The 22,769-nt window shown below is 36.5% G+C and overlaps 10 protein-coding genes across 13 annotated transcripts; 5 read left to right on the forward strand and 5 right to left on the reverse strand.

Moving 5' to 3' along the window:
* Positions 1–553: 553 nt before the first annotated feature.
* LOC659154 (uncharacterized protein) lies at positions 554–2,004 on the forward strand. Its single transcript, XM_008196801.3, has 5 exons — positions 554–728; positions 775–963; positions 1,014–1,556; positions 1,605–1,794; positions 1,840–2,004. Exons 1-5 carry the CDS (start codon positions 661–663, stop codon positions 1,915–1,917), a joined length of 1,068 nt encoding a protein of 355 aa, XP_008195023.2. The 5' UTR covers positions 554–660; the 3' UTR covers positions 1,918–2,004.
* A 410-nt stretch (positions 2,005–2,414) lies between these two features.
* Positions 2,415–3,480, reverse strand: Naxe (NAD(P)HX epimerase). 2 transcript variants are annotated; one of them, XM_008196792.3, is made up of 3 exons: positions 3,352–3,480; positions 2,806–3,302; positions 2,415–2,760 (listed from the first exon to the last, which is right to left on the reverse strand). In XM_008196792.3, the coding sequence occupies exons 1-3, from the start codon at positions 3,382–3,384 to the stop codon at positions 2,535–2,537; spliced, it is 756 nt and encodes a 251-aa protein (XP_008195014.1). In that variant the 5' UTR covers positions 3,385–3,480; the 3' UTR covers positions 2,415–2,534. The 2 variants fall into 2 exon arrangements, with proteins under 2 accessions (XP_008195014.1, XP_970501.2); XM_965408.5 differs by lacking the exon at positions 3,352–3,480 and having other exon boundaries at positions 2,806–3,345.
* Positions 3,481–3,943: 463 nt separating this feature from the next.
* Positions 3,944–6,306, reverse strand: LOC103313458 (odorant receptor Or1). Its single transcript, XM_015977390.2, has 6 exons — positions 4,858–6,306; positions 4,599–4,815; positions 4,443–4,542; positions 4,290–4,394; positions 4,083–4,238; positions 3,944–4,033 (listed from the first exon to the last, which is right to left on the reverse strand). The coding sequence occupies exons 1-6, from the start codon at positions 5,393–5,395 to the stop codon at positions 3,971–3,973; spliced, it is 1,179 nt and encodes a 392-aa protein (XP_015832876.1). The 5' UTR covers positions 5,396–6,306; the 3' UTR covers positions 3,944–3,970.
* A 797-nt stretch (positions 6,307–7,103) lies between these two features.
* On the reverse strand, positions 7,104–8,956 carry LOC103313494 (odorant receptor Or1). Its single transcript, XM_064356205.1, is given in 6 exon segments — positions 7,104–7,112; positions 7,283–7,438; positions 7,496–7,600; positions 7,654–7,753; positions 7,802–8,022; positions 8,024–8,956. Coding segments are annotated over 6 exon segments (1,182 nt in total). The 5' UTR covers positions 8,615–8,956.
* Positions 8,957–9,405: 449 nt separating this feature from the next.
* Positions 9,406–11,196, reverse strand: LOC103313493 (odorant receptor Or1). Its single transcript, XM_064356251.1, has 6 exons — positions 10,357–11,196; positions 10,084–10,309; positions 9,936–10,035; positions 9,781–9,885; positions 9,580–9,735; positions 9,406–9,533 (listed from the first exon to the last, which is right to left on the reverse strand). The coding sequence occupies exons 1-6, from the start codon at positions 10,931–10,933 to the stop codon at positions 9,471–9,473; spliced, it is 1,227 nt and encodes a 408-aa protein (XP_064212321.1). The 5' UTR covers positions 10,934–11,196; the 3' UTR covers positions 9,406–9,470.
* A 1,816-nt stretch (positions 11,197–13,012) lies between these two features.
* On the forward strand, positions 13,013–15,115 carry LOC658779 (uncharacterized protein). 2 transcript variants are annotated; one of them, XM_015977392.2, is made up of 5 exons: positions 13,013–13,184; positions 13,248–13,531; positions 14,030–14,230; positions 14,287–14,469; positions 14,514–15,115. In XM_015977392.2, the coding sequence occupies exons 2-5, from the start codon at positions 13,453–13,455 to the stop codon at positions 15,068–15,070; spliced, it is 1,020 nt and encodes a 339-aa protein (XP_015832878.1). In that variant the 5' UTR covers positions 13,013–13,184; positions 13,248–13,452; the 3' UTR covers positions 15,071–15,115. The 2 variants fall into 2 exon arrangements, with proteins under 2 accessions (XP_015832878.1, XP_064212129.1); XM_064356059.1 differs by having other exon boundaries at positions 13,013–13,531.
* Positions 15,116–15,131: 16 nt separating this feature from the next.
* Positions 15,132–16,064, forward strand: Blos3 (Biogenesis of lysosome-related organelles complex 1, subunit 3). The gene is made up of 4 exons (XM_001809692.4): positions 15,132–15,284; positions 15,329–15,395; positions 15,442–15,549; positions 15,598–16,064. The coding sequence occupies exons 1-4, from the start codon at positions 15,213–15,215 to the stop codon at positions 15,828–15,830; spliced, it is 480 nt and encodes a 159-aa protein (XP_001809744.1). The 5' UTR covers positions 15,132–15,212; the 3' UTR covers positions 15,831–16,064.
* LOC135265834 (CAP-Gly domain-containing linker protein 1-like) lies at positions 16,013–18,765 on the reverse strand. The gene is made up of 2 exons (XM_064356058.1): positions 18,452–18,765; positions 16,013–18,402 (listed from the first exon to the last, which is right to left on the reverse strand). Exons 1-2 carry the CDS (start codon positions 18,763–18,765, stop codon positions 16,062–16,064), a joined length of 2,655 nt encoding a protein of 884 aa, XP_064212128.1. The 3' UTR covers positions 16,013–16,061.
* Positions 18,766–18,890: 125 nt separating this feature from the next.
* Positions 18,891–20,329, forward strand: LOC103313454 (uncharacterized). Its single transcript, XM_008196755.3, has 6 exons — positions 18,891–19,022; positions 19,062–19,223; positions 19,269–19,391; positions 19,433–19,605; positions 19,653–19,933; positions 19,983–20,329. Exons 1-6 carry the CDS (start codon positions 18,903–18,905, stop codon positions 20,207–20,209), a joined length of 1,086 nt encoding a protein of 361 aa, XP_008194977.1. The 5' UTR covers positions 18,891–18,902; the 3' UTR covers positions 20,210–20,329.
* On the forward strand, positions 20,260–22,391 carry Ing3 (Inhibitor of growth family, member 3). Of its 2 annotated transcripts, none has more exons than XM_008196761.3 (8): positions 20,260–20,401; positions 20,479–20,550; positions 20,598–20,743; positions 20,790–20,989; positions 21,036–21,279; positions 21,462–21,625; positions 21,675–21,900; positions 21,950–22,391. In XM_008196761.3, exons 1-8 carry the CDS (start codon positions 20,374–20,376, stop codon positions 22,064–22,066), a joined length of 1,197 nt encoding a protein of 398 aa, XP_008194983.1. In that variant the 5' UTR covers positions 20,260–20,373; the 3' UTR covers positions 22,067–22,391. The 2 variants fall into 2 exon arrangements, with proteins under 2 accessions (XP_008194983.1, XP_008194989.1); XM_008196767.3 differs by having other exon boundaries at positions 21,045–21,279.
* Positions 22,392–22,769: the final 378 nt, after the last annotated feature.

Raw genomic sequence — 22,769 nt, forward strand, 5'->3', positions numbered from 1 at the left:
AATGTAAATATTCTAATATTTATGTAATAATTGTAATAAAATACGCATTTCAGGCCTTTGATATGAAGTAAGAATGTTAAATTTTAACAACGTCCACGATGGTAATGCACCGGGCGTTATTTACGTGGTTTATCCTTTTAGTTTTCCTGATAATTTTATCTCTACGTTTGGAAACCAGGACACACTGGAATTGGTTCCTCATTTTTCTTCCAATGTGGGTGTTTGATACGATTTTACTAATTGATGCTTTGTTTAACATCTTCGTTGTGTGTAAACATGAAAACCCCCAAACTATTTTTAAGAACAAAAACATAACACTGATTGTTGTGGCACTTTTAAAAATTGCGGCCCAGATAATACTGTGTTTAAAACTAGAATACGAATCTTTACAATTATCCACATATCATGTGCTGATACCCTTCTGGATACTGCTGCCGATTTTAATTATTAACGTGTCAATGAGCTTATTCCGAAACGGAAATTACGCACACTCTTCGTATTAGCTAAACTTTTTATTATAATTTATAATTATCCAAATAAAATTGTAATTTATTTTGAATGTGTATTTTTTACGCGTGCGCACGGTTTTGTTTCCTAAAATCAAAATATCAAAAACAAAAATTGGCAATTATCGCGTTTGCAAGTTAAGTGACATCAATCATGGAAAAAATCGACAATTATATAAAAGGGACATGCACAGCAATGTGCCCCACTGAAGAAATTAAAATGTGAGGTTATGTTTAACTTATTTTTTTGGCTAATTTTTTAATTCAGGCGCGAGCGTGAAAAAATGCTGCATGTCCTTGAAATGGTCCCTGGGACTGAAAAAACGAGACAACCCAAAGCTAGTACAGCACACATGGTTAAAAGTTTCAGCAGATCAGCCGCAGGCAAACAAATCAAGCCTGAAACTTTAAGACCACCTCAAGTTTTGCTAAAAACAGTCAAATATCTGCTTTGCGAGTAATTTCCACCACCTTACAGTTTACAGTCACATTTCTATGATTTTTTAGTGTTATAAATACAAAACGACTGCCTTACTGGCATTCAGTTTACGATTTTATAACGGACAGGTTACTGGCAGTGCGGCAAGATCTAGTCGTCCAAAATGTCTCAAAAGCCGAAAGTATAACGATACTCCAGCCAATAGTGCGTTTCCACGCGTATGCCGCCTATAGACTGTGTGAGGAAGGCATTGCCAACTTTGACGCCACCCTCAACAACAAGCACCTTCAAGAGTGCTTGAAAAAATTGTTGTACATTTACGACAGTTACGATTTTCTGAATCTAGAGATTAAGTCAGTGTGTAATGACTATTTCATAGAAAACAGGCCCGAATTTGAGGCACTTTACCTCATATTTAATTTATGGAATGACGAAGCGCTGACAAGGTCGCTAACAATCCCAAAAAAATGCAAAACTAACGTTGTGAAAGACGCAACTAAGCTGTCTTTTTGCTTCAAATACGGGAATTTCGTGCGGGCGTGTCGGATTATTAAAAATCTTCCGGCACTTTTAGCCGCAGTTGCGTCTTTACATTTGGGCGAAATTCGGAGGTATTGTCAATTTATTTCGGGTGAAGTATTTAGAAATTGTTTTTGTAGGAGAGCTTTTAACATAATGTCCACTGCGTATCACAGCAAAAATCTCGCTTTTCCTTGCGAAGTTGTCCGGGAGGTTTTACTGTATGGGAGTGTGGGCGAGTTGTTGCAAGATTGTAAATATTACGGTATCAGGGGCGATAACGAACATTTATATTTTTCAAAACAAGCGTTTGATAGTACAAAGGCCAAAGTAAGGTTTTTTGTGATAAGAGCACGTCCCAAGTTTAGTTTTCAGGTTGGCAATCGGCGCGAACTTTTTGTAGAAAACAAGAAAATGGAAGACAAACTAGATGTGATAATATTGGGTTTATGACAATAAAACGTTCCAAAAAAATTGCATTTTATTGACACTTAATCAATGAATCAACACTGTCATTTCTCTCGCGTTGACAGGTCCACGCTCAAAATTGATAACAAGTAAAATTGGTGTAATGATAAAACGAAATGTCCGCAGAACCGTTTGTAAATTTTTTACGTCGTGTGAGATCTCCAATAGCGCTTTACCAGGAACCCAAGGGGATATCAAAGACTGAGTAATATTTACGCCTGTTTGGCAAACTTAACTGTTATTTCAGGCAATACTCGTTTGTTGATCTTTTTAAAACGCTATGCCAGCAAGCATATACCGCCTTTTTGGTCATTTTGACCATGTTTTACAACATGGTGCCACTTTTAGAGAGCTTCACTTACATGGTTAGATTTATTCTGGATAAGTTAATCGATATTTTCGAAAGTCCGACCACTTGGGAAAAGTCGGTGAAGGCGCTGATTTTTGCCGGCGAACTGGCCGTACTTTTCTTTCTACTCTACTTCATAATAACCATTTTATTGATCCCTATTATACATTTCTCGTTCATTTTTGTATGTAAAATATTCAGAGCGTCCTCAAACCCACGATGAAATAAAATGTAGCGAATGCAAACTTGGTGGTTATTTCAAGAGGACGCAACATTCGGTGCCGTGATATTTGGGGAGACTCAACTTGTATTTTTGTTCCAACTTTGGCGGGACAAATCTACCGCCTAGATAGTGATACTTGCCTAGGAAAAACTGGGCGCATTGTTTGGGGGCCGTTAGTGAAATTAACAGTTCCGGAGAAATGCCGCCTTCTGAAGGCATCCCCTTCTCTACGTTCCAACCGCTCGGTACATCGATACTAACAAGCAACTTTGAATAAAAAAAATTGACAAAGTTTTTTTACCTTGCAATGGGCACACTGACGCACTTTAACACCTCCATGATATTTTTAAAATCCGGCCTAACCGGTGGTTTAAAACTAAACCCAAATAACGCGTCTACAATCAGCCCAAACTCGTTATTAACTTCATCAAGGGTGGGCTCCCTGTTAATCATCACGACGTCTGAGGAGACAGCTTGATGCACCAAATTATGGTAGAGCTGTTTGTCGGTTCGTTGGGGGTAGAAGACCTTCAGTTTGTAGCCAAACAGGCTCAAATGTCGCGCACAAACTAGCCCATCACCCCCGTTATTTCCGGGGCCGCAGCATACAAGAATCGGTTTTTGTCCGTATTTTTCAACGGGGTAAACTTTTGCTATAGCAGAGGCGCAACTGAAACCGGCAAGTTCCATTAATTGGTCAACGGAGAACTTGTACTGGTTGAAGAGGTCCTTGTCGATGTTTATCGCTTCTTGTTGGCCCAAGTAACGCACCATTGCCGAAAGTGTTCGTTTACAAAACTGGAATAGGGAATGTTCATAGGAGGAATTATAAAAAGTGTGGAAGTACAGTTTTTGTTGTGATTATTCCGCCGAATAACATCACAAAAAGTGCGGTTAGGTAAATGTCAATGTCAGAATTTTACGGTCCGCCATTTTGTCAGGGCAGATTTAAAATAATTTGCCGCTCTAGCATGTCTTATGGACTTTTCTATGCCTTTACACCCTCTCGTGTTGTTAAAAGTCCAAAAGAGCCAATAGGTTCGATTTTTTAAAGCATCTGTTTCAAAAAACTTTTTCCTCGATCAATAGTTTTCTGGAAAATTTTGATTTTTTTTTGATTAAAATTTTAATGGTCAGCTCAAGTTTTAAATATCAAATTAATTGTTCTTCATGTTTCATCCCCCTGGTTAAATCTTCGAGAAATCTACACTAGGAATATGCTCTCCGCAATATAAGAATATACCATAGAATAAGAGAGAAGCGAATCATTAATTTTTTTTCAGACAAAACTACAAAAGTACAAATAAAGTCATTTTAAGGTCCACTTATATAATAATAATAATAACAGTGTCTACCTACACCACATAAGATGTGCTTATTATAATCACAATACAGAACAGAAAAATATTGATAGCCTTTTACAACATTCTAGGTATTAATAACTACAGTATTTTTCTTTTTTTTAATTAGTTTAACTCAATATTGTAATTTTCTAATACAGCTAATAACGAATATGCGCGTCGGAGTATCTAAAAAAATGTTCAAATGTTGTGCTAAAAAATTGTGCAGTCTTACTACCATTGTGAATGTGACGAGTGACATAGTAAAAATTTTTCCACAAGTAACAGTCATAGGTCTTTTCAAACGCTCCATTAAAATGCACAGCGCTTTTTTGGACCTTTTGTCGAATTCGTACCATTTACTTAAATAAATGGCATCGCTAATAGTGTCACTCTAATAAAACCAACAGTTACAGCATTAAAAAAAATAAACAAAATAACAAACCTCATCGTAAAGAATAGTTCCAAAGTGACAGTAAAGGTAGACTTGACACAGCATTGCAATGAAATACATCATCATCGCCAAAAAATCCAAACTCACTACCTCGACCTAGAAAACTAATTTTTTTAGTAATAAACAGTCGTAGAAAAAACATACTATAGTCAACTGTAAACAAGACACACAGAAAATGACCACCGCTCCCACAAACTGGCTCAAAGCAACTTGAGAGAAACATTCTTCATATTCTTCAACGAACCTAAAATATTTTATTTTTTAATTAAACAATGACACTGAATCTGGGTGAACAAATACGCCAGAATATGTTCGTGGTGGATGACACATTGTCTGATTTTTTGGTACGTAAGTTGTGCCTTTCTGCACGGCTCCAGTGAAGCAAGCTCTTCGTCCACGTATTCGCCCAAATGTTGCAAGTTATTTTTGAGTATTTTAATCTGAGCGGTGGCATGATAAGCCAAACAAGGCACCAACGTGTCTATAGCCCCGCTCGTAAAAGAGTCATATCCTGAAACTGATTAAAATTGCCGATTTGCTCCCAAACCAAAACCTTTACCCAAAACTAAATAAAAGTAAACTGAGGCCACTTTTGCGCTTGATGCTGTGTGCGGATCAAACGGCAGCCAGATATCGGTTGGGAGAATATGGTTTTCCCACGAAATGGGCCTAATTGACCAGCTAACAAACCCTGCAGTCACCGAAGCGAAATAGAAGGCTGACCATTGGTGGCAAACTTTAATACAATCATCTAGAATTTCTTGGTGTTCTTTTCGGTCTGTTTTGAAGATTGGGGCACTGAAGTAGTGAATGCATCGCTTGATGCGTTCAGCATGTCGTACTAAGGGCCAGTATTTTGGAATGAAACAGCCCAGTTCTGCGATTAGGAACAAGTTGTCTGCGATTTGTCTAAATGTGATTTTTTCTTGGGCTAGCAGATAAACACATCCCAAAGTTGGGACTGGTATTACGATGAAAACGTAAACCAGATAAGTGTACACTCGGTATAAGGACTTGAATTTGTCTGGCAGATAAAGGCCGGCGAGACATAGAACGTTTATGTTGATTTTGAAACTGATGTCGATTATGCTGGGCATTGTGGAAAGATAATGTCCCAACTGTTCCAACTTTGCCTTTTATAGTTAGATTTTTACTTGAAAACGGGCGTGTCTGTCCAATAAAATGGGATTTAGATTGGATTAATTTTTCATCAAAGATTTGTGAAGACTGGAATTAAAGTGGTCAAAATGGGTTATTACGAGGAGTTATGGTTGATGCGGACGTGGGAAAATGTTATTGTAAGAAATTTTCATTTCCTCCCTCTCCTATGATGTTAATAAAGAATTTACCAACACGATTTCTGATTCTGTTTGTTGAACGCAACTTCTTTAATCAAGTATTGCATTGGACCCGATCACGGTCAAGTGCATGAGTGCAGCAAATGGTGTTTAATTATAAAGTAGTAGATTTTTTGTTTTCCATTCATGATGTTACAAGGTAAGGTTTTTTACACACAGTGATCACCTGTTTCATTCTCGAAAGGTGAAATATTTCAAAATAAAAGAGAAGTACGAGTAGAAAAACAAAAATAAACGTCAAACAATTAAATATTTGTTCAGGTTCAAAAAAAGTTTTTTCATTTTTCTTTTAACTAAAATTGAGTTGAGCATTTTAGACAAAACAAAATATATTCATTTTTAATAAAACATTACCGTAATTTTGCCGCTTACTTAAAAAATAGCTTTTAATCGAAAAACTGATTTTTTGAAACACAATAAAGAGGAAGAATGAAGAAATTTTGTTTGAACAATTTTAATAACTGGGTTAGTTTTATTTTAATTTAGCTTGATCTTCGACTCATTTTAATGTGGTATTATTATGATCCATGACTTTTTTGGGCAGATTTTGTATTTTAATTAGGTACATAGATATAGCTTATGTACATTATGTACAAGGGAATTTTGAGCAAAAAAGTTACTGAACGCGAAAACAAGGCAGAAATATTAGGTACAAGCTGTGGTGACTTTTTATTTAGTGAACAATACAACCGAGCAATTTTGTAAATTATGACCGATACGTACAATAAATTACAAAGTCCATACATTTACCCATTACTTTGTGTTTCTAAATGGCAAGAAAGTAAACTTTACGAAGCATCATTGAAATAAGAAACAATATGATTTTTCAAACTTACATGCACTTAAAGTGATTTTTTTTTGGTGTAAATGGTAATAAAAAAAGTGTCTGCAGGACTGTTTTTAAATTTATTACATTGTGTGAGATCTCGTAGCAATTTATCAGAAAATCAGTGGAATAATATCCAAGCCAAACAAATTTTTTATTGTTATTTCGGGTAATACTTAATACTTTTTTTTTGGTGTCTTGTTCAGAAGATTTATTCTGGAAAAGCTAAATGATGTTTTTTAAACTTTAACTACTTGGGAATAGTCGACGGGGTCAGGATATTTAGAAAGGTCCAGTTTACAAAAGAGTAAGTCATTTAAGGAAAAACTAAATTTTATTAATACTGTGTGTGTCAACAATTAGAAAAAAAAATACCAAAGTCCAAGGCGAGTTTAAAAATCTTTATTTTTTTGTAATAAATATGCACTGAGGTTTTTATTTTACTGAACATCACGTAACACACATACCTAACACTATATTACTTCACATTCAATTAAAAAAAATTTCCATGTAGTACTAGAGTTCTCAGATCTTCTGCATTTATATGTTAAAGAGTTTATTTCGCTGAACATTACATACATAATGCATTTTTTTTCTATTATAGGTATTAATGCTAAATTTTTAAACATCCTAGAAGCAACAAATTAATTCTCTAATTGGTTAATTTGTGGTTACATGTTGTAACGTTGCAAATTAATTTAACTCTATATTATAATTTTCCATAACAGCTAACAACGAATATGAGCGTCGTAGAATCTAAAAAAAAATCAAGTTTTATACAAAACTCAAAATTGCAATACCATTGTGAATGTGATGAATGACATATCCAAAATTTTTCCGCATTTAATAATCATTGGCCTTTTCAAACGTTCCATTAAAATGGATAGCGCTTTCTTGGACTTTATGTCGAATTCGTACCATTTACTTAAATAAATGGCTTCGCTAATGGTGTTACTCTAAAACGGGCAGATACAGAACTATCTTTTTTTAATTAAGAAAACAGATAAACAAACCTCGTGATAAAGAACTGTTCCAAAATGACAGTAAAGGTAGACCTCACTCAGCGTTGCAATTAGATACATCATCATCGCCAAAAAATCTAAACTTACTACATCGACCTAGAAAACCAATTTAACAATGAAAAGTTGTAGAAAAAATATTGGTAGCATACTATGGTTAATTGCAAACAAGAAACACAAAAAATGACCACACTTCCTATAAACTGGCTAAAAGCAACTTGAGAAAAACATTCTTCATATTCTTTTACAAATCTAAAATATACGTTCTAATAATAAATGCCAAAAATGATAAATACCTACGCTAAAATGTGTTTGTGGTGAATAACACATTGTCTGATTTTTTGGTACGTAAGTTGCGTTTTTTCTGAAGGGGATAAACTGTGCATTTGAGTTGCCAGCTCCTCGTCCACATATTCACCCAAAAACTGCAAGTTATTTTTGAGTATTTTAATCTGAGTTGTGGCTTGATACGCCAAACAAGGCACTAGCGTGTCTATCACTGTGCTGGTAAAAGCATCATACCCCACAGCTGAAATTAAACCAAAATTTGAGCACTTTCGAACTGAACCCTTTACCCAAAACCAAATAAAAGTAAACACCGGCAACTTGTACTTTTGACGCTGTGTGTGGGTCAAACGGCAGCCAGATATCAGTTGGGAAAATATGATTTTTCCACGAAATTGGCCTAATTGCCCAAGAAAAAAACCCAACAGTGACCGAAGCGAAGTAGAATGCTGTACTTCGGTGGCAAACTTTGATACAATCTTGCAGAATTTCCTCGTGTTCTTTTCGCTTAGTTTTGAAAATTGGGGCACTGAAGTAGTGGATGCACCGTTTAAGGCGGTCTGCATGGCGCACAAAAGGCCAGTTTTTTGGAATGAAACAGCCCAGTTCTGCGATTAGAAACGCACTATCGGCAATTTGTCTAAAAGTGATTTTTTCTTGCACTAGGAGATTCGTACATTCCAAAATTGGTACCGGTATTACGAGTAAAAAATAAGCAAGGTAGCTGTATATTTGGTACAAGGACTTGAATTTTTCTGGTAGATAAAGACCAGAAATACGCAGGACTTTTAAGTTAAATTTGAAGCTAATGTCGATTATACTGGGCATTGTGGACAGACGTTCAAAGTGGGGGACTTTTTGCTTTTATAGTTACAACTGAAGGATTTTTTTAATTTGGGAACGGGCGTGGCTTTCTATTAAGTGAAAGTTAGATTGGATTAATTTTTCATCAAAGATTTGTAAAGGCTAGAATTAAAATGGTCACACGGAATCCTTACTGGTCAACGTGGGAATGCGTTGTTGGAAGAACTCCCTGTAATATTAATCAAAAATTCAAACATTATTATTTCTCTGATTCTGTCAAGTGCAGGGATAGACCCGTTTTGGGGTTTGAAGAAAAAACAAGTGGTTTATTGTGAGAAAGAAACGTTTTTTTAATATCTAACTAAATTAAAAAATTTACAGGTCTGTTCCAGTAATTTATCGTTCCGAGTTTCCATAATCATCAAAATAAACTTGTAAAATGTCATTCAGTAGAAAGGTGGAAATAAATAATTATTACGAAATATGTAACTTTAACCCAAATAAAAATTTTATTGAAACAATCTTTTTTTTCGTCCTGCCCTCCTATATTCTCATATGTATTCCTACTCTTAAAATAAAATATAAAATATGTCACCCACTATTATTTAATTAACAGATTTTCTAAACAATTTTTCTACCAAAACTATTACTTTAACCCATATTTCTGAAATGAAGAGTTTGTTCTTTCATTTGCTCTTAACTTTGAAACTGCATTTGTAAATCCAGTATTAAAAAAAATTATTGATTGGTGGTTAATACAGAAACAAAACAAAAAAGTCACACATTATGCTGTGATAAGTTTTTATTTAGTGAACAACAACATTATAAATTACGACGAGTGCAAACAATATTTTACAACAATGAAAACATTTTTTCATGTTTAATTGATTTCGATATTGTAATTTTCCAAAACTGCCAACAAGGAATAAGACCGTCTTAGAATCTAAAAACAAATAACTAACACGACAAATAAGTTTTCGTGCCAATACCATGCTAAACGTTATTAAGGACAACTGGACAAGTTTTCCAGCTATTACAATTACTGGTCTTTTAGTTCGTTCCATTAAAATTGTTAGAGCTTGTTTTGACTTTTTGTCATAGTCATACCAACTTCCCATGTAAATGGCATCAGATATCGTACTACTCTAAAAGAATTATTTAAAAAATTCAGAAGTAAAAACAGTCATTACTTCCTCGTAGAGAAGTGTCCCAAAGTGGCAAAAAAAGTAAACTTCACTCAGCATTGAGACGAGAAATAATATCATTGCCAGGCAGTCAAAACTTAACAAATCCACCTACAGGAAAATTGTTTAAAAAATAATTTTAAAATAGCGGAACAACGCACTATAGTTAATTGCAGACAAGAAACACAAAGAACAACAACACTTCCTGCAATTTGGCTAAACGCACACTGGGCGAAACAATATTGGAATTCTTTAACAAAACTAAAAAAATAATTTGGCTATTTGTATATTCAGCGACTTCAAAATTACTCCAGAATTAGATTGTGGTGTTCAACACATTTGACAATTTTTCGGTACATGATTTCCGACTTTGGTAAACGGTTAATAACAGATTGCTGGTTGAATTCCGCTTCAGTGTCTTCACCCAAATGTTGTAAATTGTCCTTTAATATTTTAATCTGGCTTGTAGCCTGATAAGACAGTCCGCTAATCAAAGGGTCTATTGTGGCGTTATTATAGGCGCTGTAACCAACAGCTAAAAACACAAGTCTCGTATTTTACAAAAAAAATTCGAAAAATTACCAATTACAAGATATGTGTAAACTAGAAAATTGTACAATTTTGGGGCCACTTTCGGGTCGTAAGGTAGCCACAAGTCGGTCGGGAAAATGTGGTTTTTCCAAGAAATGGGCCTACTTGACCAAGAAACGTACCCTGAGCTGACTGCAGCCACGAAAAAGATGGTAATGGCCCGACATACCTTGACGCAGTTTTGGAGAATTTCCCTGTGTTTTTTTTTCGTTGGTTGAAATGCTGGTGAATCGAAATAATGAATGCATTTCACAAGCCGGTCATTGTTACGCACAAAGGGCCAATATTTCGGTATGAGACAGCCCAGCTCAGCTATCATGAACGCATTGTCGATAATTTGCTTAAAAGTGATCTTCTCTTGAAGAACAAGGTTGAGAACTTCCAGGATGGGTACAGATACTACGAACAACATATACAAGACAAACGCGAGCATTTGGTTCAGTCGTTTGTTTTTTGTGGGTGGGTAGAAGGCGGTGATTTTTAATATGCGAAAATTTATTTTGAAACTTTGTTCAATCAAGCTTGGCATCGTGGACGCTAATGCCCTCAATATCGGCTTTTCCATCATTTATATAGTTTCAAAGTGTTTCTTTGTTGGACGAAAATTAATTTTTCATTAAATTATTACAAGGAGTTATGTGTGTACGTGGGAAAACCTTATTGTAAGAAATTTTCACTTTCCCCCCTCTCCTACGATGGTAATAAAGAATTTACCATTATGATTTCTGATTCTGTTTGTTGAACACTAATTCTTTAATTACGTGGATTGCATGGACCCGAGAACGCAGTCAGTTGCAGTTGTGCAGCAAAGATTCTTGTGTCTAATTAGAAATATTTTTTCGTTTTATAATCATGTATAATCCACAAGGTAAGGTCGCAGTTTTTTGTACAAAATATCTCCATAAATTTCCGAATTTCGACGCAAAATTTTCACTTACTAATCATAGAAAACAGAAAGATTCACTAAAATGTTTCAAAACGAAAAAAAAAAAAAGAAATATTCAGATCAGAATTGATATAAATAGCTCATACGAAAGGTCCAAAAATAATCACAGTTTAAGCAGTTCTGACTCGAAAATTACTAATTTCTTTGGACTAATTGTAAGCGTTTATAAAATCCATCAAGATCATTGCCACTGACGTTTTATTTAAAAAAAATAAGTATTATTTGAAAGTAGATAGGAATAGTTAAAATTCGGAAATTATTTTGAAATAGGTGTCTTACCTAAACTGAAGCGTATTTTGCTATCAAACAAAAATAAATTTGTTTTTTGTTTGAAGTAAAACTACTGTTTATAATAATAATTTAAATAATTTTTAATATTTTTTTTAATAATGTTTAAATATTCTTTTCTTCGCCTAAACTGATTGATTAGATTTTTGCAATTTTTCTTCTTCGTTCGTTTTGAAACTGTTCGTGAATCACTGTTTTCATATTTTTTTTTATATACGAATAATTTGAAGTTTTTTTTATCCAAACATAATAGTAGAGTTTACGGGTCCAATAAATACACCTGTAAATGTTTAATTTAATAATCTTAAGATCTGCAGAATTTACTAAAAATAGGTGACGTCTTTTTTAAAAAAAAGGACTTGGATCTTTATTTCTTTCGTAAATTATAAAAATGTCTTCTTTATTATGATAAGAAAATATATCTGTAGGGATAGCAGGAATTTTTCAATATTTGTATTTACAGATAAAAAGGTAAGAAAGATACTAAGTAATATTTTATTATTCAGACGAACTATTTCGTTAAAAACCAGAATGGAAGAATAAAAAATTGTTCTGGGAGTTGCAATTTTTAGTCCTTCATATAAAAAAAACGTTCAAAATTTGAACGAGAGTGATTTTCAAAAATAAATCGTTTAAAATTGAAAACAAAAATAAGCAGCTTCAAAATGTGTTACTCGACCTCTTTTGCTATTTAAATTTTTTGAAGGTTTTTTCTGCAGAAAAAAACCTTGATATCAAGACGAAGTTTTGTTTCCTGTCAAGATCATCCGGGGAAATACCTAATTAAATCATTACTCATTCATTATCATTAGCATTACGCTTGTATTAGCTGTTTCAAAAGTATAAAACCGCCAACGTGGCATTTTCTCTCAAAATTAACTATTATAAATTATAGTGCAATCTGGGTTTAAAATAGGATATGTTTATGTAAAATATGTAAATTAATATTGTATACCCGTAAATAAAAAGACATACAGAACATTCAGCTTATTGTTTTATTTACACGTAATAATAAGTGACAATTTTTATGACAATGCGTCTTTACGTTTAAATCCAAGCTTGGTTATTGGTTTTTGTCGAGGTTTTTGGCTTTGTTTCATCTGTAATATTGCATTTGAACAATATGAAGACGTAAAAAAATTCTGCAGTGCTAAAACGAATGGAAAAGGACTTTTTGTGACCCCAACAGCTTCGCTCAGACTACAAGTAGTAGAATAATTATTTATTCCGTTTATATTTATCGAGACGTCGGCTTTTTCTACATTTGATTGAAAATGATCCTTCCATTCAAATTCTAATTAATATTACATCAAAGATTTCTTAACCATACAATTGTTTCTAGCCAAATTTAATAATTAACGAACATTGACAAGTAAAATAAAGAAGTGAAACGTAGAATTTGTATGACACTCTAATTGTTAAACGGATGTTTAAATACACTCACAAACACACTTAAGCAACAATGGCTACTTTTGCGAATAATTGCGAGGAATAAATATTTTAATGCGGCCATCCCACTACCACTATTGTTAAATTAAAGTGAAGAAATTAGCCCAAGTTATGTGCTATTTCAATTAGCTTAAAGGTAAGCAACAATTAATTGTTTGTACTTCCCCCAATTCAATAATCGTAAATACAAATACTACAGTAGCTGAAGTCGCTTCCAGCAAGCTGGAGTGGCAATAACCGGGTTGGAAGCAGCTCTGTGTAGGTCATACATAACCGATGGTGATGGTACCGCTCTTGGTACTCGTCGTTTCGTTTCGTCTTGAGACTGACACCTGAGTGATGAATTAAATATAAACAATTTGTTTGTTACCGAACACTCCCGATAGTCATGGTGCGATGCTGCAATGCTGGGAGTTGGTGCGGTGTTAATTTTTTTACTCGCTTTTGGACGAAGTCAGCGACAAATTGGTGATTATGAGCAAAGTAAGTTGCTTTCCTAGATTCATTGGACAAAAACTGGTCGAGACATTTTGAATATTCCATTAATCTAGAGCGAAAGATGCACAATTTCTTCACTCGCAGCGAAATAACGGCGGTTTTGTGTCAATTATGTAACTCTAATCGTCAATTATTCAGATCATAGCGCCGAAAGTGTTGCTCAAAATTGTGACTTGAATATTTAAATTTTAAATCGGTTGGTAATTGCTTACTCCTTCTACTTTTGCTTCAGTTAATTATAAATTAAATTAAGTGGACGCGATTGTTCTTTGTTGGGATTGTTTTATTCACGCAATAGATTACATAGGACGATATTTTATTGTCAGCTTAATAACCCACTGATTGTTTATTTTGGTGTTAAATATTGTCCAACTTTCTTCGAGTAAAAGGCACGTATTTCCGGCATCATTACATCATAATAACATCTCTCAAAATAAAGTAAAAGTACAAAGTTTTCTAATGCACGTAATTACCATATTTTAGTAAAACAACTAGTCACACAATGGGCACCGCTAATTTGGATGTCACCTCATGAAAAATATTATCCATCGAGCGTGGAGACGTTCTTTGAAAATGTTTACTTGGCGAATCAAAATGAGAAATTAATTATGCCTGCTGTTAGTAAAGAACATTTTCCAATGTTAAATACCAAGTCTTTATTCCTAGTCACAACACATAGCGTAGGTGAGGGACACTTCCACTGATTTGTAGGTAAATGTAATGACGAAAATTTTTTTCAGAATATTTAAAAAGCGATAAATTAACTTCTCTCCATGGCCATAATCCGAAGCTGCACCCGGTGCCCACTTACGCCGTCGTATCGACTTGCACCAATAAACCAAATCATTACAAAAAACCCTCCTTTACCGTCACTTATTGGGCCTTTTATCCGTACAATCAAGGCAAAAAAATTTGTTTCATAGGTAGGTAAAGTAAAACAAGTTCAAATAATTAACACTAACTCCAGGCAATGTTCCCACTTTGACAATCTTCGGCAAATGTTTTGGGCATTTGAAAACGATGGGTTCGCATGTCGGTGACTGGGAACATGTGACCCTGTCCTTCAAGGGCCACCCTTTCCCTTCAGAACTGTACACAGCCATACATAACACTGGGGGTTATTACAAATACGAGCCCCACCACAAGCACTTTATCCTAGATTCAAAAAAAAACCACCGAAGAGTACAAGGCCCTAAACTTCCGCCTATTGTAAGAGTACAAAACGGCCACCCTGTGCTATTTTCCGCCAACGGCTCGCACGGCCTTTGGCCCTCCCCTGGAGAACACGAATATTTAAAAGTCCCCTATTTAACGGACGAGTGTGGGTACGGAGTGCCGTGGAAAACGTGGGAAAATCTGGATATTCTCCACTTGGGGACGCGCAATTTACCCAAATGGTTGTTCTTCAAAGGAAAATGGGGGAACCCCAAGAAGAATTGTGTCCTGTCCGGGAAACTGGGCCTTTGTGAGTACACAGACGGGCCACCTGGGATTCTAAGGAACCAACAGGAGTTTTCATGCTGATTGTAACCCTTTGTGATATTTATTATAATAAAATTGTTTGTTAGTTTCGAGTTGCTTTATTTGAAATTCCCGGCAGCAACCGCCAATCACTGCGTTTGTTTATTTCAATCAGCTGATTTTGACGTTTCTTGTGACTGTTTCAATGAATAAACCAGTGATTATAAGTGGTGAGGCTTCAGAAACCGATAGCGAGGATGAAGCACCAAAAAATAAGGTAAAAAACGACCCAAAAACCATTTGTTTAGTTTTCGGCCGTAGCCCCTGGCTGTGACAGCCCCCATCCAAGGCGCTGTGATCACAGGGGAGGATTCAGAGTCGGAAAATGGTAAGTAAAAACGCGCATTTTAGCGAAATATTGACTCAATTTGAAGAAAACGACGCCAGTATTTGCAGTGCTGTCTCGGCACTCAACGAAACAAATTCGACAACAAAAACGCAAAACTGTGATAAGTACGACTCGCTTTTGCACCAGAAATTACGTAAGAGTGTGTGTTTTATTGGCGTAAGACAAAACATCGTACTTCCAGGCGAATGTAACGGAAAGTTGCATCAGGACATTGAAGGGTTCTGTCAGGGCGTCATAGGGGAGAACGGCAAAAACTTGGCTTCGATTGACCAACAGTTGATAAAGTCTCAACTGACGTTGCAAAATGCAGTCACTTCGTTGAAATCTCTCGGCGCAAACTCTCTTTCCATAAAAAATAAGCTGCATTCTTTGCTCTCCGCACAGTTTATCCCAAATATTAAAGTCACCAAATAAATGTACAGTCTTTTCTGAATTGAGTACGGTGGAATCTCCTATAAGCGGACACCGACGGCGATATGGTCTTTGTCCGGTTAAGGGAGATGTCCTCTTAAGAGGTTCTGGCACTTATAAAGTATATCCTTTAAGAGAGTTTACTGTACTTAGTTTAGTTGTTGTTCCTTGAATTAATGACGAGAGATAGTCGATGTATTTTATTATTATTGGACAAAATATAGCAAATTTACGTTACGGAGTCTGAATGTCGTTGCGCAAGTCTTCGATTCTGGTCTCAATGTTCGTAATTATGTTCAGTTGCTGATACAAATAATTTACATAAGTCTGCAAGTCATTCATTAACGAGTAGTCACTGCCAAAGTCGCACGTCACCGATTTTCCGCAAGTTTCAGGAACGCACAGTTCCTTACTGCCTGTGTTTTTTTCGTCATTTTCTTCAGCCGTTGCCGGTTTATCCTTATTAGCACACAAACACAAAACGGACCGATAAACGTCCTCAATATTCACCTCGGATTTTAAACAATCACTGCAACAACAAGGAAACGGAGATTTCTGGTTTTTGGCACACACACAAGACGTAGACGAGTCGTTGGTTTGGGCGGTGCTGGGTACGAATGTGTTACGCACCACATTGTAAATCTCTTCAATTTCTAACTCAGTGCATTTATTTTTCGGTGGTTTAGTACCGGCTTCCGTGCCACAACTTAAACTTGAGATATCGCTCTGATAACCGCCACATTCGTTCGAGAATTCGCTAGTCAAGTGGTGCTGAATGCACATGCAAAAACTGCTCGTGTTTTCGTCTTTGATGCCTTTGATTTCGTTGATTTTTTTATTCAAGTGGTCAATGACCGAACTTATTGTTGTTTTGAGTTTGAGATTTTCCCCACGGACTTTTTCGATGTAATCGTGCACTTCATCGTCGCCGTATTGGCACGATTTAAGGTGCTCGTCGATTTGTTTCTGGAGGTCGCCAGAGGGCTGTTGGGGGCACATTGAAGACAGTTTCTTACTTGCGTTACTGTAGTACGAAATCAAAGCGTCAATGCACTTGATTTTCTCGTCTTTCGCCTTTGATTGTTTCTTTAAATCGGCATATTCTTTCTCAAGCTGGTCCAAGTGGTTCGATTCCGGGGCAGATTTCTGGACTTCAAAATTCTCTTCAACAATTATTTTCTCCGCTTTACACGTAGTTCTCAATTCGTCCATATTTTGGAACAAAACTTCCACATTTGATTTAAGCTCTGCGAGTTCGTGCTGGATCTTATCGTTTTTCTGGGCCAAAGAATCAGTAACAATTTTTTGTTCTTGGAAATTATTCAGAAAAGTTTCTTTTTGTTCGTCGATCGTCTCCTTCAATTTTGAGACGTTTTCGGTGCAAGTTTGGGTCGAGTCGCGTGTTACAGTCATTTCGTTTTTCAAAATCTCCAGTTCCTTACACGCATGTGATTGTGTTTCGAGTAAATTACCAATTTTGTCCCGAATTTCGTTCAGTTTCTCGGTCAAGTCATTTAATTCGTTATTTTGGTCGGACTTTTGGTTTTGAGCTGCAACGACTTCATACGAACAATCACACTGTTTATTTTCTTCAGAACTGTTGTTTTCTTCTGTTATTTTTTCTCTGCTGCCGGCCGCTGTTATCCCAGCTGAGAACATGCTGGGGGTTTTCATTCGATTGAAACTGTGGCTGTAAAAAGTGGATTCTGTTGCACTTTCAAAACTCTCATCGTCGTCATTTTCGCACTCCATCACGCTCGGTTTTTCAGTGATTGATATTTTCGTTGCTTTCGCATCAGGATCACTGTACGTAGTTGTGGCAGCAATGAGTTTTTCTTCGGTTGATTCTCGTGTAAAGGTAGGGTTTAGCACCGAATATCGATCGTCATTAATTTCATTTTTCACATCAACTTTTTTAACGACTCGAGCACTGCTTGTTTTTTCCACCACTTTTGGCGGAGTTTGCACTTGAACGTCTTGTGTGGAACAACCGCAGCATTTATTTTCCGTTGATTTTCCGTTTTCCTTAATGGCTTCAACGTTTTTCTTCAATTTGGCGTGGAGTTCGTCCTTGTTTTTGGGGCCGAGGTCGAAACTTAACGAATTTTGCTTATTGGAAAAACTGACTTTTCGTTCGCCAGACTCTCGTTCGTCTTCTTCTTGTGATGTTAGGGCGGTGACGCCGCCAGGAACTTTTTCTATTAACTGACTGACTTTTTTCTGTAACTCGCAATTGCTCTTCTTGTACGCTCGCAAAAGACTGTCTTTTATCTCAACGAAAGGTTCGTCGTTATTCACTGAAGCACTGTCTTGCACTTTGGCTAGTTCTTCTTTCAGACGGACGATTTCTTGTTGTAGTGTCGTTATTTGCTTATTGTAGCTCGTTTTGATGCTTTCTATAGCGTCCGAGTCCACTTGAGTGGCGCCGTTATTGGTCGATATTCGGTCAACAAGAGATTCCAAAAGTTCGTAATGCGCCCGCATAAATTTTTCAACATTCTTCATTTTTTGCATGAAGCTACAGCGCGAACTGTAGCCAGGACACCGATCTTTACACAGAACATACTCATCACATCTGTAAATACGATAAAAATAAAAACAATAATAACTTATGTAACGTTTACTGTTCTTTCCATTTCGATAAATCGCCCTTCAGTTCCTTGAGCTCTTTTTCCTTCTGTTTGATCGGGCTTGCCCGCAACTTTTTGACCTGTTCAGACGCCAGGCAAAACTTGTACCGAAAATCTTCAGTCTCCTTCAAATTTTGTTTATACGACTCTTCCAATTTTTTTACATGCTGTTTGAGCATCTTAATAATTACGTCTTTGTTGGCGATGGTTTTTTCCGCTTCTTTTAGTTTCAAATCCCGCTTGTCGCTTGTCGTAACATTTTCGTACTTTTCAAGACACTTACTGGACTCGCTATTGGTGTCTGTCATGTTCGGAAGCGAAAAATGTGTGCATATTGTTCGGTAAATACGAATAAATTTACAAGTCGTTCTTTAATTTTTTCCACGATTGGTCATTACTGTCATTTTGGACGTTTCCGCTATCAAGTGTCTAAATTCGCATCAAAATGAAGAAGAAAAGTAAAAAAGTGTTCAGGCCTTGTAAAATTCCCAGATATTTGATTGGGTCGGTTAGTCCCCAAGTCATTAAAACAGACTTGGCAGAATATAACGCACACAGATATAAGGTAAAAGCAGAAGCTTCAGGCTTGGTTTACTCCCGTTAGGTTTTTTCAGCGAAACCGAAAACTGATACCAAACCCCTCCCCATGAATCCGTTCAATTATATCAACCTTCGAAAGTTACGGGCAGACGCTGAGCGGTTACAAATGATTGATAAGGAGAATAAGCAGCTCCTTAAGTCCATAAATACGATAAATAGGACCATCGTAAGATTTTGATTTTAATTGTCTTGAAGTGAATTTTTAACGTAGGGAAAAATTGATTCGTATAATCCTGAAGCCTATGCGTCTAAATCGAAATGGCACGCTCACGTTATGAGGATGAAGAGAATTGACCGCAAAAATAAAGCAATATACGAGAAACTGATGGCTGCAGTAAGCCCAAAAAATTAGTTTCTTTATTTAACAGTTAACAGACTTCCAGTTACGATTGTGAGTCGTTACGTAAATTCTGGACCAGTATTATTGAAAAATTGAAACTAACTTCCAAATTCCCTTTGGTCATCCTTCAGAAAGTCTCAGTCGATTCAGTTATTGCAAAACAGCCGTCAATTAGTTGCGGACTTGAGAAATTATCAGAACGGCCCCGGTATAATTAAAAAAATCAAACAATGACTTAATTAATTGACCCCGAAGGTGTTTTTTGGAATTTCAAGTGCTAAATGGCCCAGTTCTGGGCCGCGTAGAGATCGAGCTTTATCACGACCACGTCCCTGTCACAGTCCAGAATTTCTTATCAATTTGCTGCGGTGAGAACAAACAGAACCTTTCGTATAAAAACTGCCCAATCAATCGAATAGTTCCGGGCCGTTTTTTGGAAACTGGGGACATAACTAAAGGGACAGGACGTGGTGGGGTGTCAATCTATGGTAAATACTTTGCAGAGGAAGGCCACATGCTTAAGCACACGAAACCTGGTACAAAACCCGAATTTAGTTTACGAAAAATTCCTGAGTGTTGTTTCAGGAGTTTTGTCCATGGTGCGTGTCCGCAAACACGATAACAACTCGCGCTTTTGTATCACCTTCACGAAAATGGAACAGTTGGATATGCAGAACGTTGTGTTCGGTTATATTGTGCGAGGGGCTGAGAATTTGTTTAAAATTGAGGGGTATGGCCGCAGTATCGGCAAGCCTTTAGCCCCTGTAATCATCTCGGACTGTGGGAAATTGAATCGGGCGCTTGAGTGTTAGTGGTTTTCGGGGCGTCATGTTGTCGTTTGGAATTAAAAATGGCAGTTTCCTTCCATCAAATTGTGTGAAGTTTGCAGTTTCGGGTTTATATCAGGAAATAAAGTCGTAATTAAACACGTATTTACTTTATTATTTATTATTCCGTACCACATTAATACAGCAAAATGTTGTATCTGGAAGATTACTTGGAAAGTAAGTAAATCAGTTACTTTGGCGTGGCATTGACGGAAACGCCAATTGTCAATGTGGCGCTCAATTCGAATTTTTAGTGATCGAGCACCTACCTCAGGAATTACGGGACAGGTTTACAGAAATGCGAGAGTTAGACTTAACAGTGCAAAGTAAGAGTTTGATAGTTAGAGTTGATTAAATAAATTATTAATTGTAGATAACATGGATGAGTTAGAAAAGCGGGTGAAAATTTTTTTCAATGATTGTAAGCGCTATCCCGGTGAATTACCGCCTGCCATTCAAGTCGAGTTCGAAGCTGTGAAAAAAGAGTACAAAAAGACGCTCGAGGACGCAGATGAGAAGGTAGTTGTGGGGTTGTGTGACCACTTAATGATAATTTGAATCAAAGGTGCACCTCGCTAATCAAATGTTTGAACTAGTTGATAAATACCTGCGCCGGCTTGACACAGAACTACATAAATTTAAATGCGAACTAGAGGCAGACAATAAGGGCATAACTGAAGTTCTAGAAAAGCGGTCACTGGAGTTAGACACTCCAGTTAATTCAACAAATTCATCCCAACAACAAAAAGAAAATAGATACGAAAGGTGGTTTTCATTTATGGGAACGTAATCTTTGTTAGTGCTAATGTAGTTCTAGCAGCTTTAGATATCGACAAAGAAGCGAAAAAAGACGGGATAGTAGTAACTCTTTGCAGACCTCATTTGCCGAAAAAAGACAAGCTGTTGCCCCCATACCTCTCGTCGAGACCCGGCATAGTTCAATAGGCCAATCAACGCCCCCAGCTCAGTCTAACGTTACTTATAATTTGGGGCACATAGGCGCGGGGCCTGCCATTGCGGCTGCGGCCTCACAGGCCATCGCTGCCACTCAACAGGTAAAAAATCACTAATTTTATACCATTTTTCGCCTAGAAAATTGTCAAAAATAATCCATTCAATCAGTGGTGGCTGTTAGGACACGAGCCGGGGCGAGTGTCGTATTAATAGCCATTGAGTGCGACCTACATACACTATTTTTTCTACGACCTTGATATTTTATACTATACTGTTTGATCAGATGCAACAAGGCAGGAGGACAGCAAGTCTTAAGGCCTCGTATGAGGCGATAAATACAGGAAGCCATGGTCATGAGTTTAGTATCGGGCGCGAGTTGGCTGGGGCGGCGCAAACGGCCATTCAAGCCATCCAACAGGACCATGCCAATAACAAGAAGAAGCAAAAGTAACGATTTTTCCCATTTTTTTTGGTTAAATTTAATTTTGAATTATAGGAAATGGTCAGGTGGTAGTGCTAGCGCACCTTCGGCGTCAACAACAGTTCAACAAATATTAAATGCTCCGCTTGCTAGTGCCGCCCCTGAATCACCGTCAATAGATGTGTCTTCACAAAGCGCGGAAGTAACAGATGGGGAGTGGACTTATGACCCCAACGAGCCTAGATATTGTCTCTGTAATCAGGTTTCTTACGGAGATATGGTCGCTTGTGATAATGAAGACGTAGGTTCTGTGAAATGTTTCTGGGTGTGTTTTATTATTGTTGTTTTAGTGTCCAACTGAATGGTTTCATTACCCATGTGTTGGTATTACTGCACCGCCAAAAGGCAAGTGGTATTGTCCACAGTGTTTAGCGTCAATGAAACGTAGAGGGAGCCGAAAAAATTGAATGTGTTGATAGAGAGTTTAAAAAGGCTTGTAACAATTTCTCGGAGGCGGGAGAAAAGAATCAGAAATGAGTGAGCTTGTGCAGGAGAAAATGTTAGGGAAATTCGAGATTATTTAATCTGTTTTTTCCACAGAAACGGAATAGTTGTAAAAATAAAAGTATTCAACTGTCATTGTGTTTTTATTGTGATTAATGATTTCCTATTTAATATTAAGATCTTGTGTAATTATGAAAATGTAATATTTATGTATGCTCAACTTTTTACTCTTAAATAGTATTGTAAACCGATTTATTACGCTTATAAATTATAAAACTTGAACAAGAACAGAGTTTTATTTGACACATTTCCTACCCTATCCTTTTTAAGACGTTTAATTAACTTTACTGGACATTGATAACTGAATAAACTAATCACACAGATAATAAGTACATATAAGCAAGGATCAAAATCTGAATTCCAGTCTAATGTAAAACAAAATAAAGCAACAAGAGCGTAAACACATTAGATATTATAATTTTGATACATGAAAATTAATGGAATCGGTAGTTTAACCCACTTGAAAAGGGAACCAGCTCAATATTCGAATTTTACGGTAAATAATTTAAATATTACATTGCGAAATATGTATGTACATTTCCATGCACAGCGACCATTTGCACCGAGTTTTACACACATTACCTAATATTTCCTTGTAAAAATAAT

Source organism: Tribolium castaneum, chromosome 4 (assembly GCF_031307605.1).
Source record: "Tribolium castaneum strain GA2 chromosome 4, icTriCast1.1, whole genome shotgun sequence".
In the NCBI taxonomy this organism is placed as follows: Eukaryota; Metazoa; Arthropoda; class Insecta; order Coleoptera; family Tenebrionidae; genus Tribolium; species Tribolium castaneum.

Coding starts and splice junctions, on each gene's coding strand:
- LOC659154 (XM_008196801.3), top strand. CDS start 661: ATGGAAAAAATCGACAATTATATAAAAGGGACATGCACAGCAATGTGC. Junction 729..774: donor CCCACTGAAGAAATTAAAAT/GTGAGGTTATGT, acceptor TTTTTAATTCAG/GCGCGAGCGTGAAAAAATGC. Junction 1,795..1,839: donor TTGATAGTACAAAGGCCAAA/GTAAGGTTTTTT, acceptor TTTAGTTTTCAG/GTTGGCAATCGGCGCGAACT.
- Naxe (XM_008196792.3), bottom strand. CDS start 3,384: ATGTTATTCGGCGGAATAATCACAACAAAAACT. Junction 3,303..3,351: donor GAATAATCACAACAAAAACT/GTACTTCCACAC, acceptor TCCCTATTCCAG/TTTTGTAAACGAACACTTTC. Junction 2,761..2,805: donor GTCAGTGTGCCCATTGCAAG/GTAAAAAAACTT, acceptor GTTGCTTGTTAG/TATCGATGTACCGAGCGGTT.
- LOC103313458 (XM_015977390.2), bottom strand. CDS start 5,395: ATGCCCAGCATAATCGACATCAGTTTCAAAATCAACATAAACGTTCTA. Junction 4,395..4,442: donor CTTGTTTACAGTTGACTATA/GTATGTTTTTTC, acceptor TTAGTTTTCTAG/GTCGAGGTAGTGAGTTTGGA. Junction 4,239..4,289: donor GAACTATTCTTTACGATGAG/GTTTGTTATTTT, acceptor TGGTTTTATTAG/AGTGACACTATTAGCGATGC.
- LOC103313493 (XM_064356251.1), bottom strand. CDS start 10,933: ATGATGGAAAAGCCGATATTGAGGGCATTAGCGTCCACGATGCCAAGC. Junction 10,310..10,356: donor TTACACATATCTTGTAATTG/GTAATTTTTCGA, acceptor TTGTGTTTTTAG/CTGTTGGTTACAGCGCCTAT. Junction 10,036..10,083: donor CACCACAATCTAATTCTGGA/GTAATTTTGAAG, acceptor TTATTTTTTTAG/TTTTGTTAAAGAATTCCAAT.
- LOC658779 (XM_064356059.1), top strand. CDS start 13,453: ATGCTGGGAGTTGGTGCGGTGTTAATTTTTTTACTCGCTTTTGGACGA. Junction 13,532..14,029: donor AATTGGTGATTATGAGCAAA/GTAAGTTGCTTT, acceptor ACCATATTTTAG/TAAAACAACTAGTCACACAA. Junction 14,231..14,286: donor AGTCACAACACATAGCGTAG/GTGAGGGACACT, acceptor AATTTTTTTCAG/AATATTTAAAAAGCGATAAA.
- Blos3 (XM_001809692.4), top strand. CDS start 15,213: ATGAATAAACCAGTGATTATAAGTGGTGAGGCTTCAGAAACCGATAGC. Junction 15,285..15,328: donor ATGAAGCACCAAAAAATAAG/GTAAAAAACGAC, acceptor TTTCGGCCGTAG/CCCCTGGCTGTGACAGCCCC. Junction 15,396..15,441: donor GGATTCAGAGTCGGAAAATG/GTAAGTAAAAAC, acceptor CTCAATTTGAAG/AAAACGACGCCAGTATTTGC.
- LOC135265834 (XM_064356058.1), bottom strand. CDS start 18,765: ATGACAGACACCAATAGCGAGTCCAGTAAGTGTCTTGAAAAGTACGAA. Junction 18,403..18,451: donor TTATCGAAATGGAAAGAACA/GTAAACGTTACA, acceptor TCGTATTTACAG/ATGTGATGAGTATGTTCTGT.
- LOC103313454 (XM_008196755.3), top strand. CDS start 18,903: ATGAAGAAGAAAAGTAAAAAAGTGTTCAGGCCTTGTAAAATTCCCAGA. Junction 19,023..19,061: donor ATAACGCACACAGATATAAG/GTAAAAGCAGAA, acceptor TACTCCCGTTAG/GTTTTTTCAGCGAAACCGAA. Junction 19,392..19,432: donor ACGAGAAACTGATGGCTGCA/GTAAGCCCAAAA, acceptor AACAGTTAACAG/ACTTCCAGTTACGATTGTGA.
- Ing3 (XM_008196761.3), top strand. CDS start 20,374: ATGTTGTATCTGGAAGATTACTTGGAAA. Junction 20,990..21,035: donor AAAGAAAATAGATACGAAAG/GTGGTTTTCATT, acceptor GTGCTAATGTAG/TTCTAGCAGCTTTAGATATC. Junction 21,280..21,461: donor CCATCGCTGCCACTCAACAG/GTAAAAAATCAC, acceptor CTGTTTGATCAG/ATGCAACAAGGCAGGAGGAC.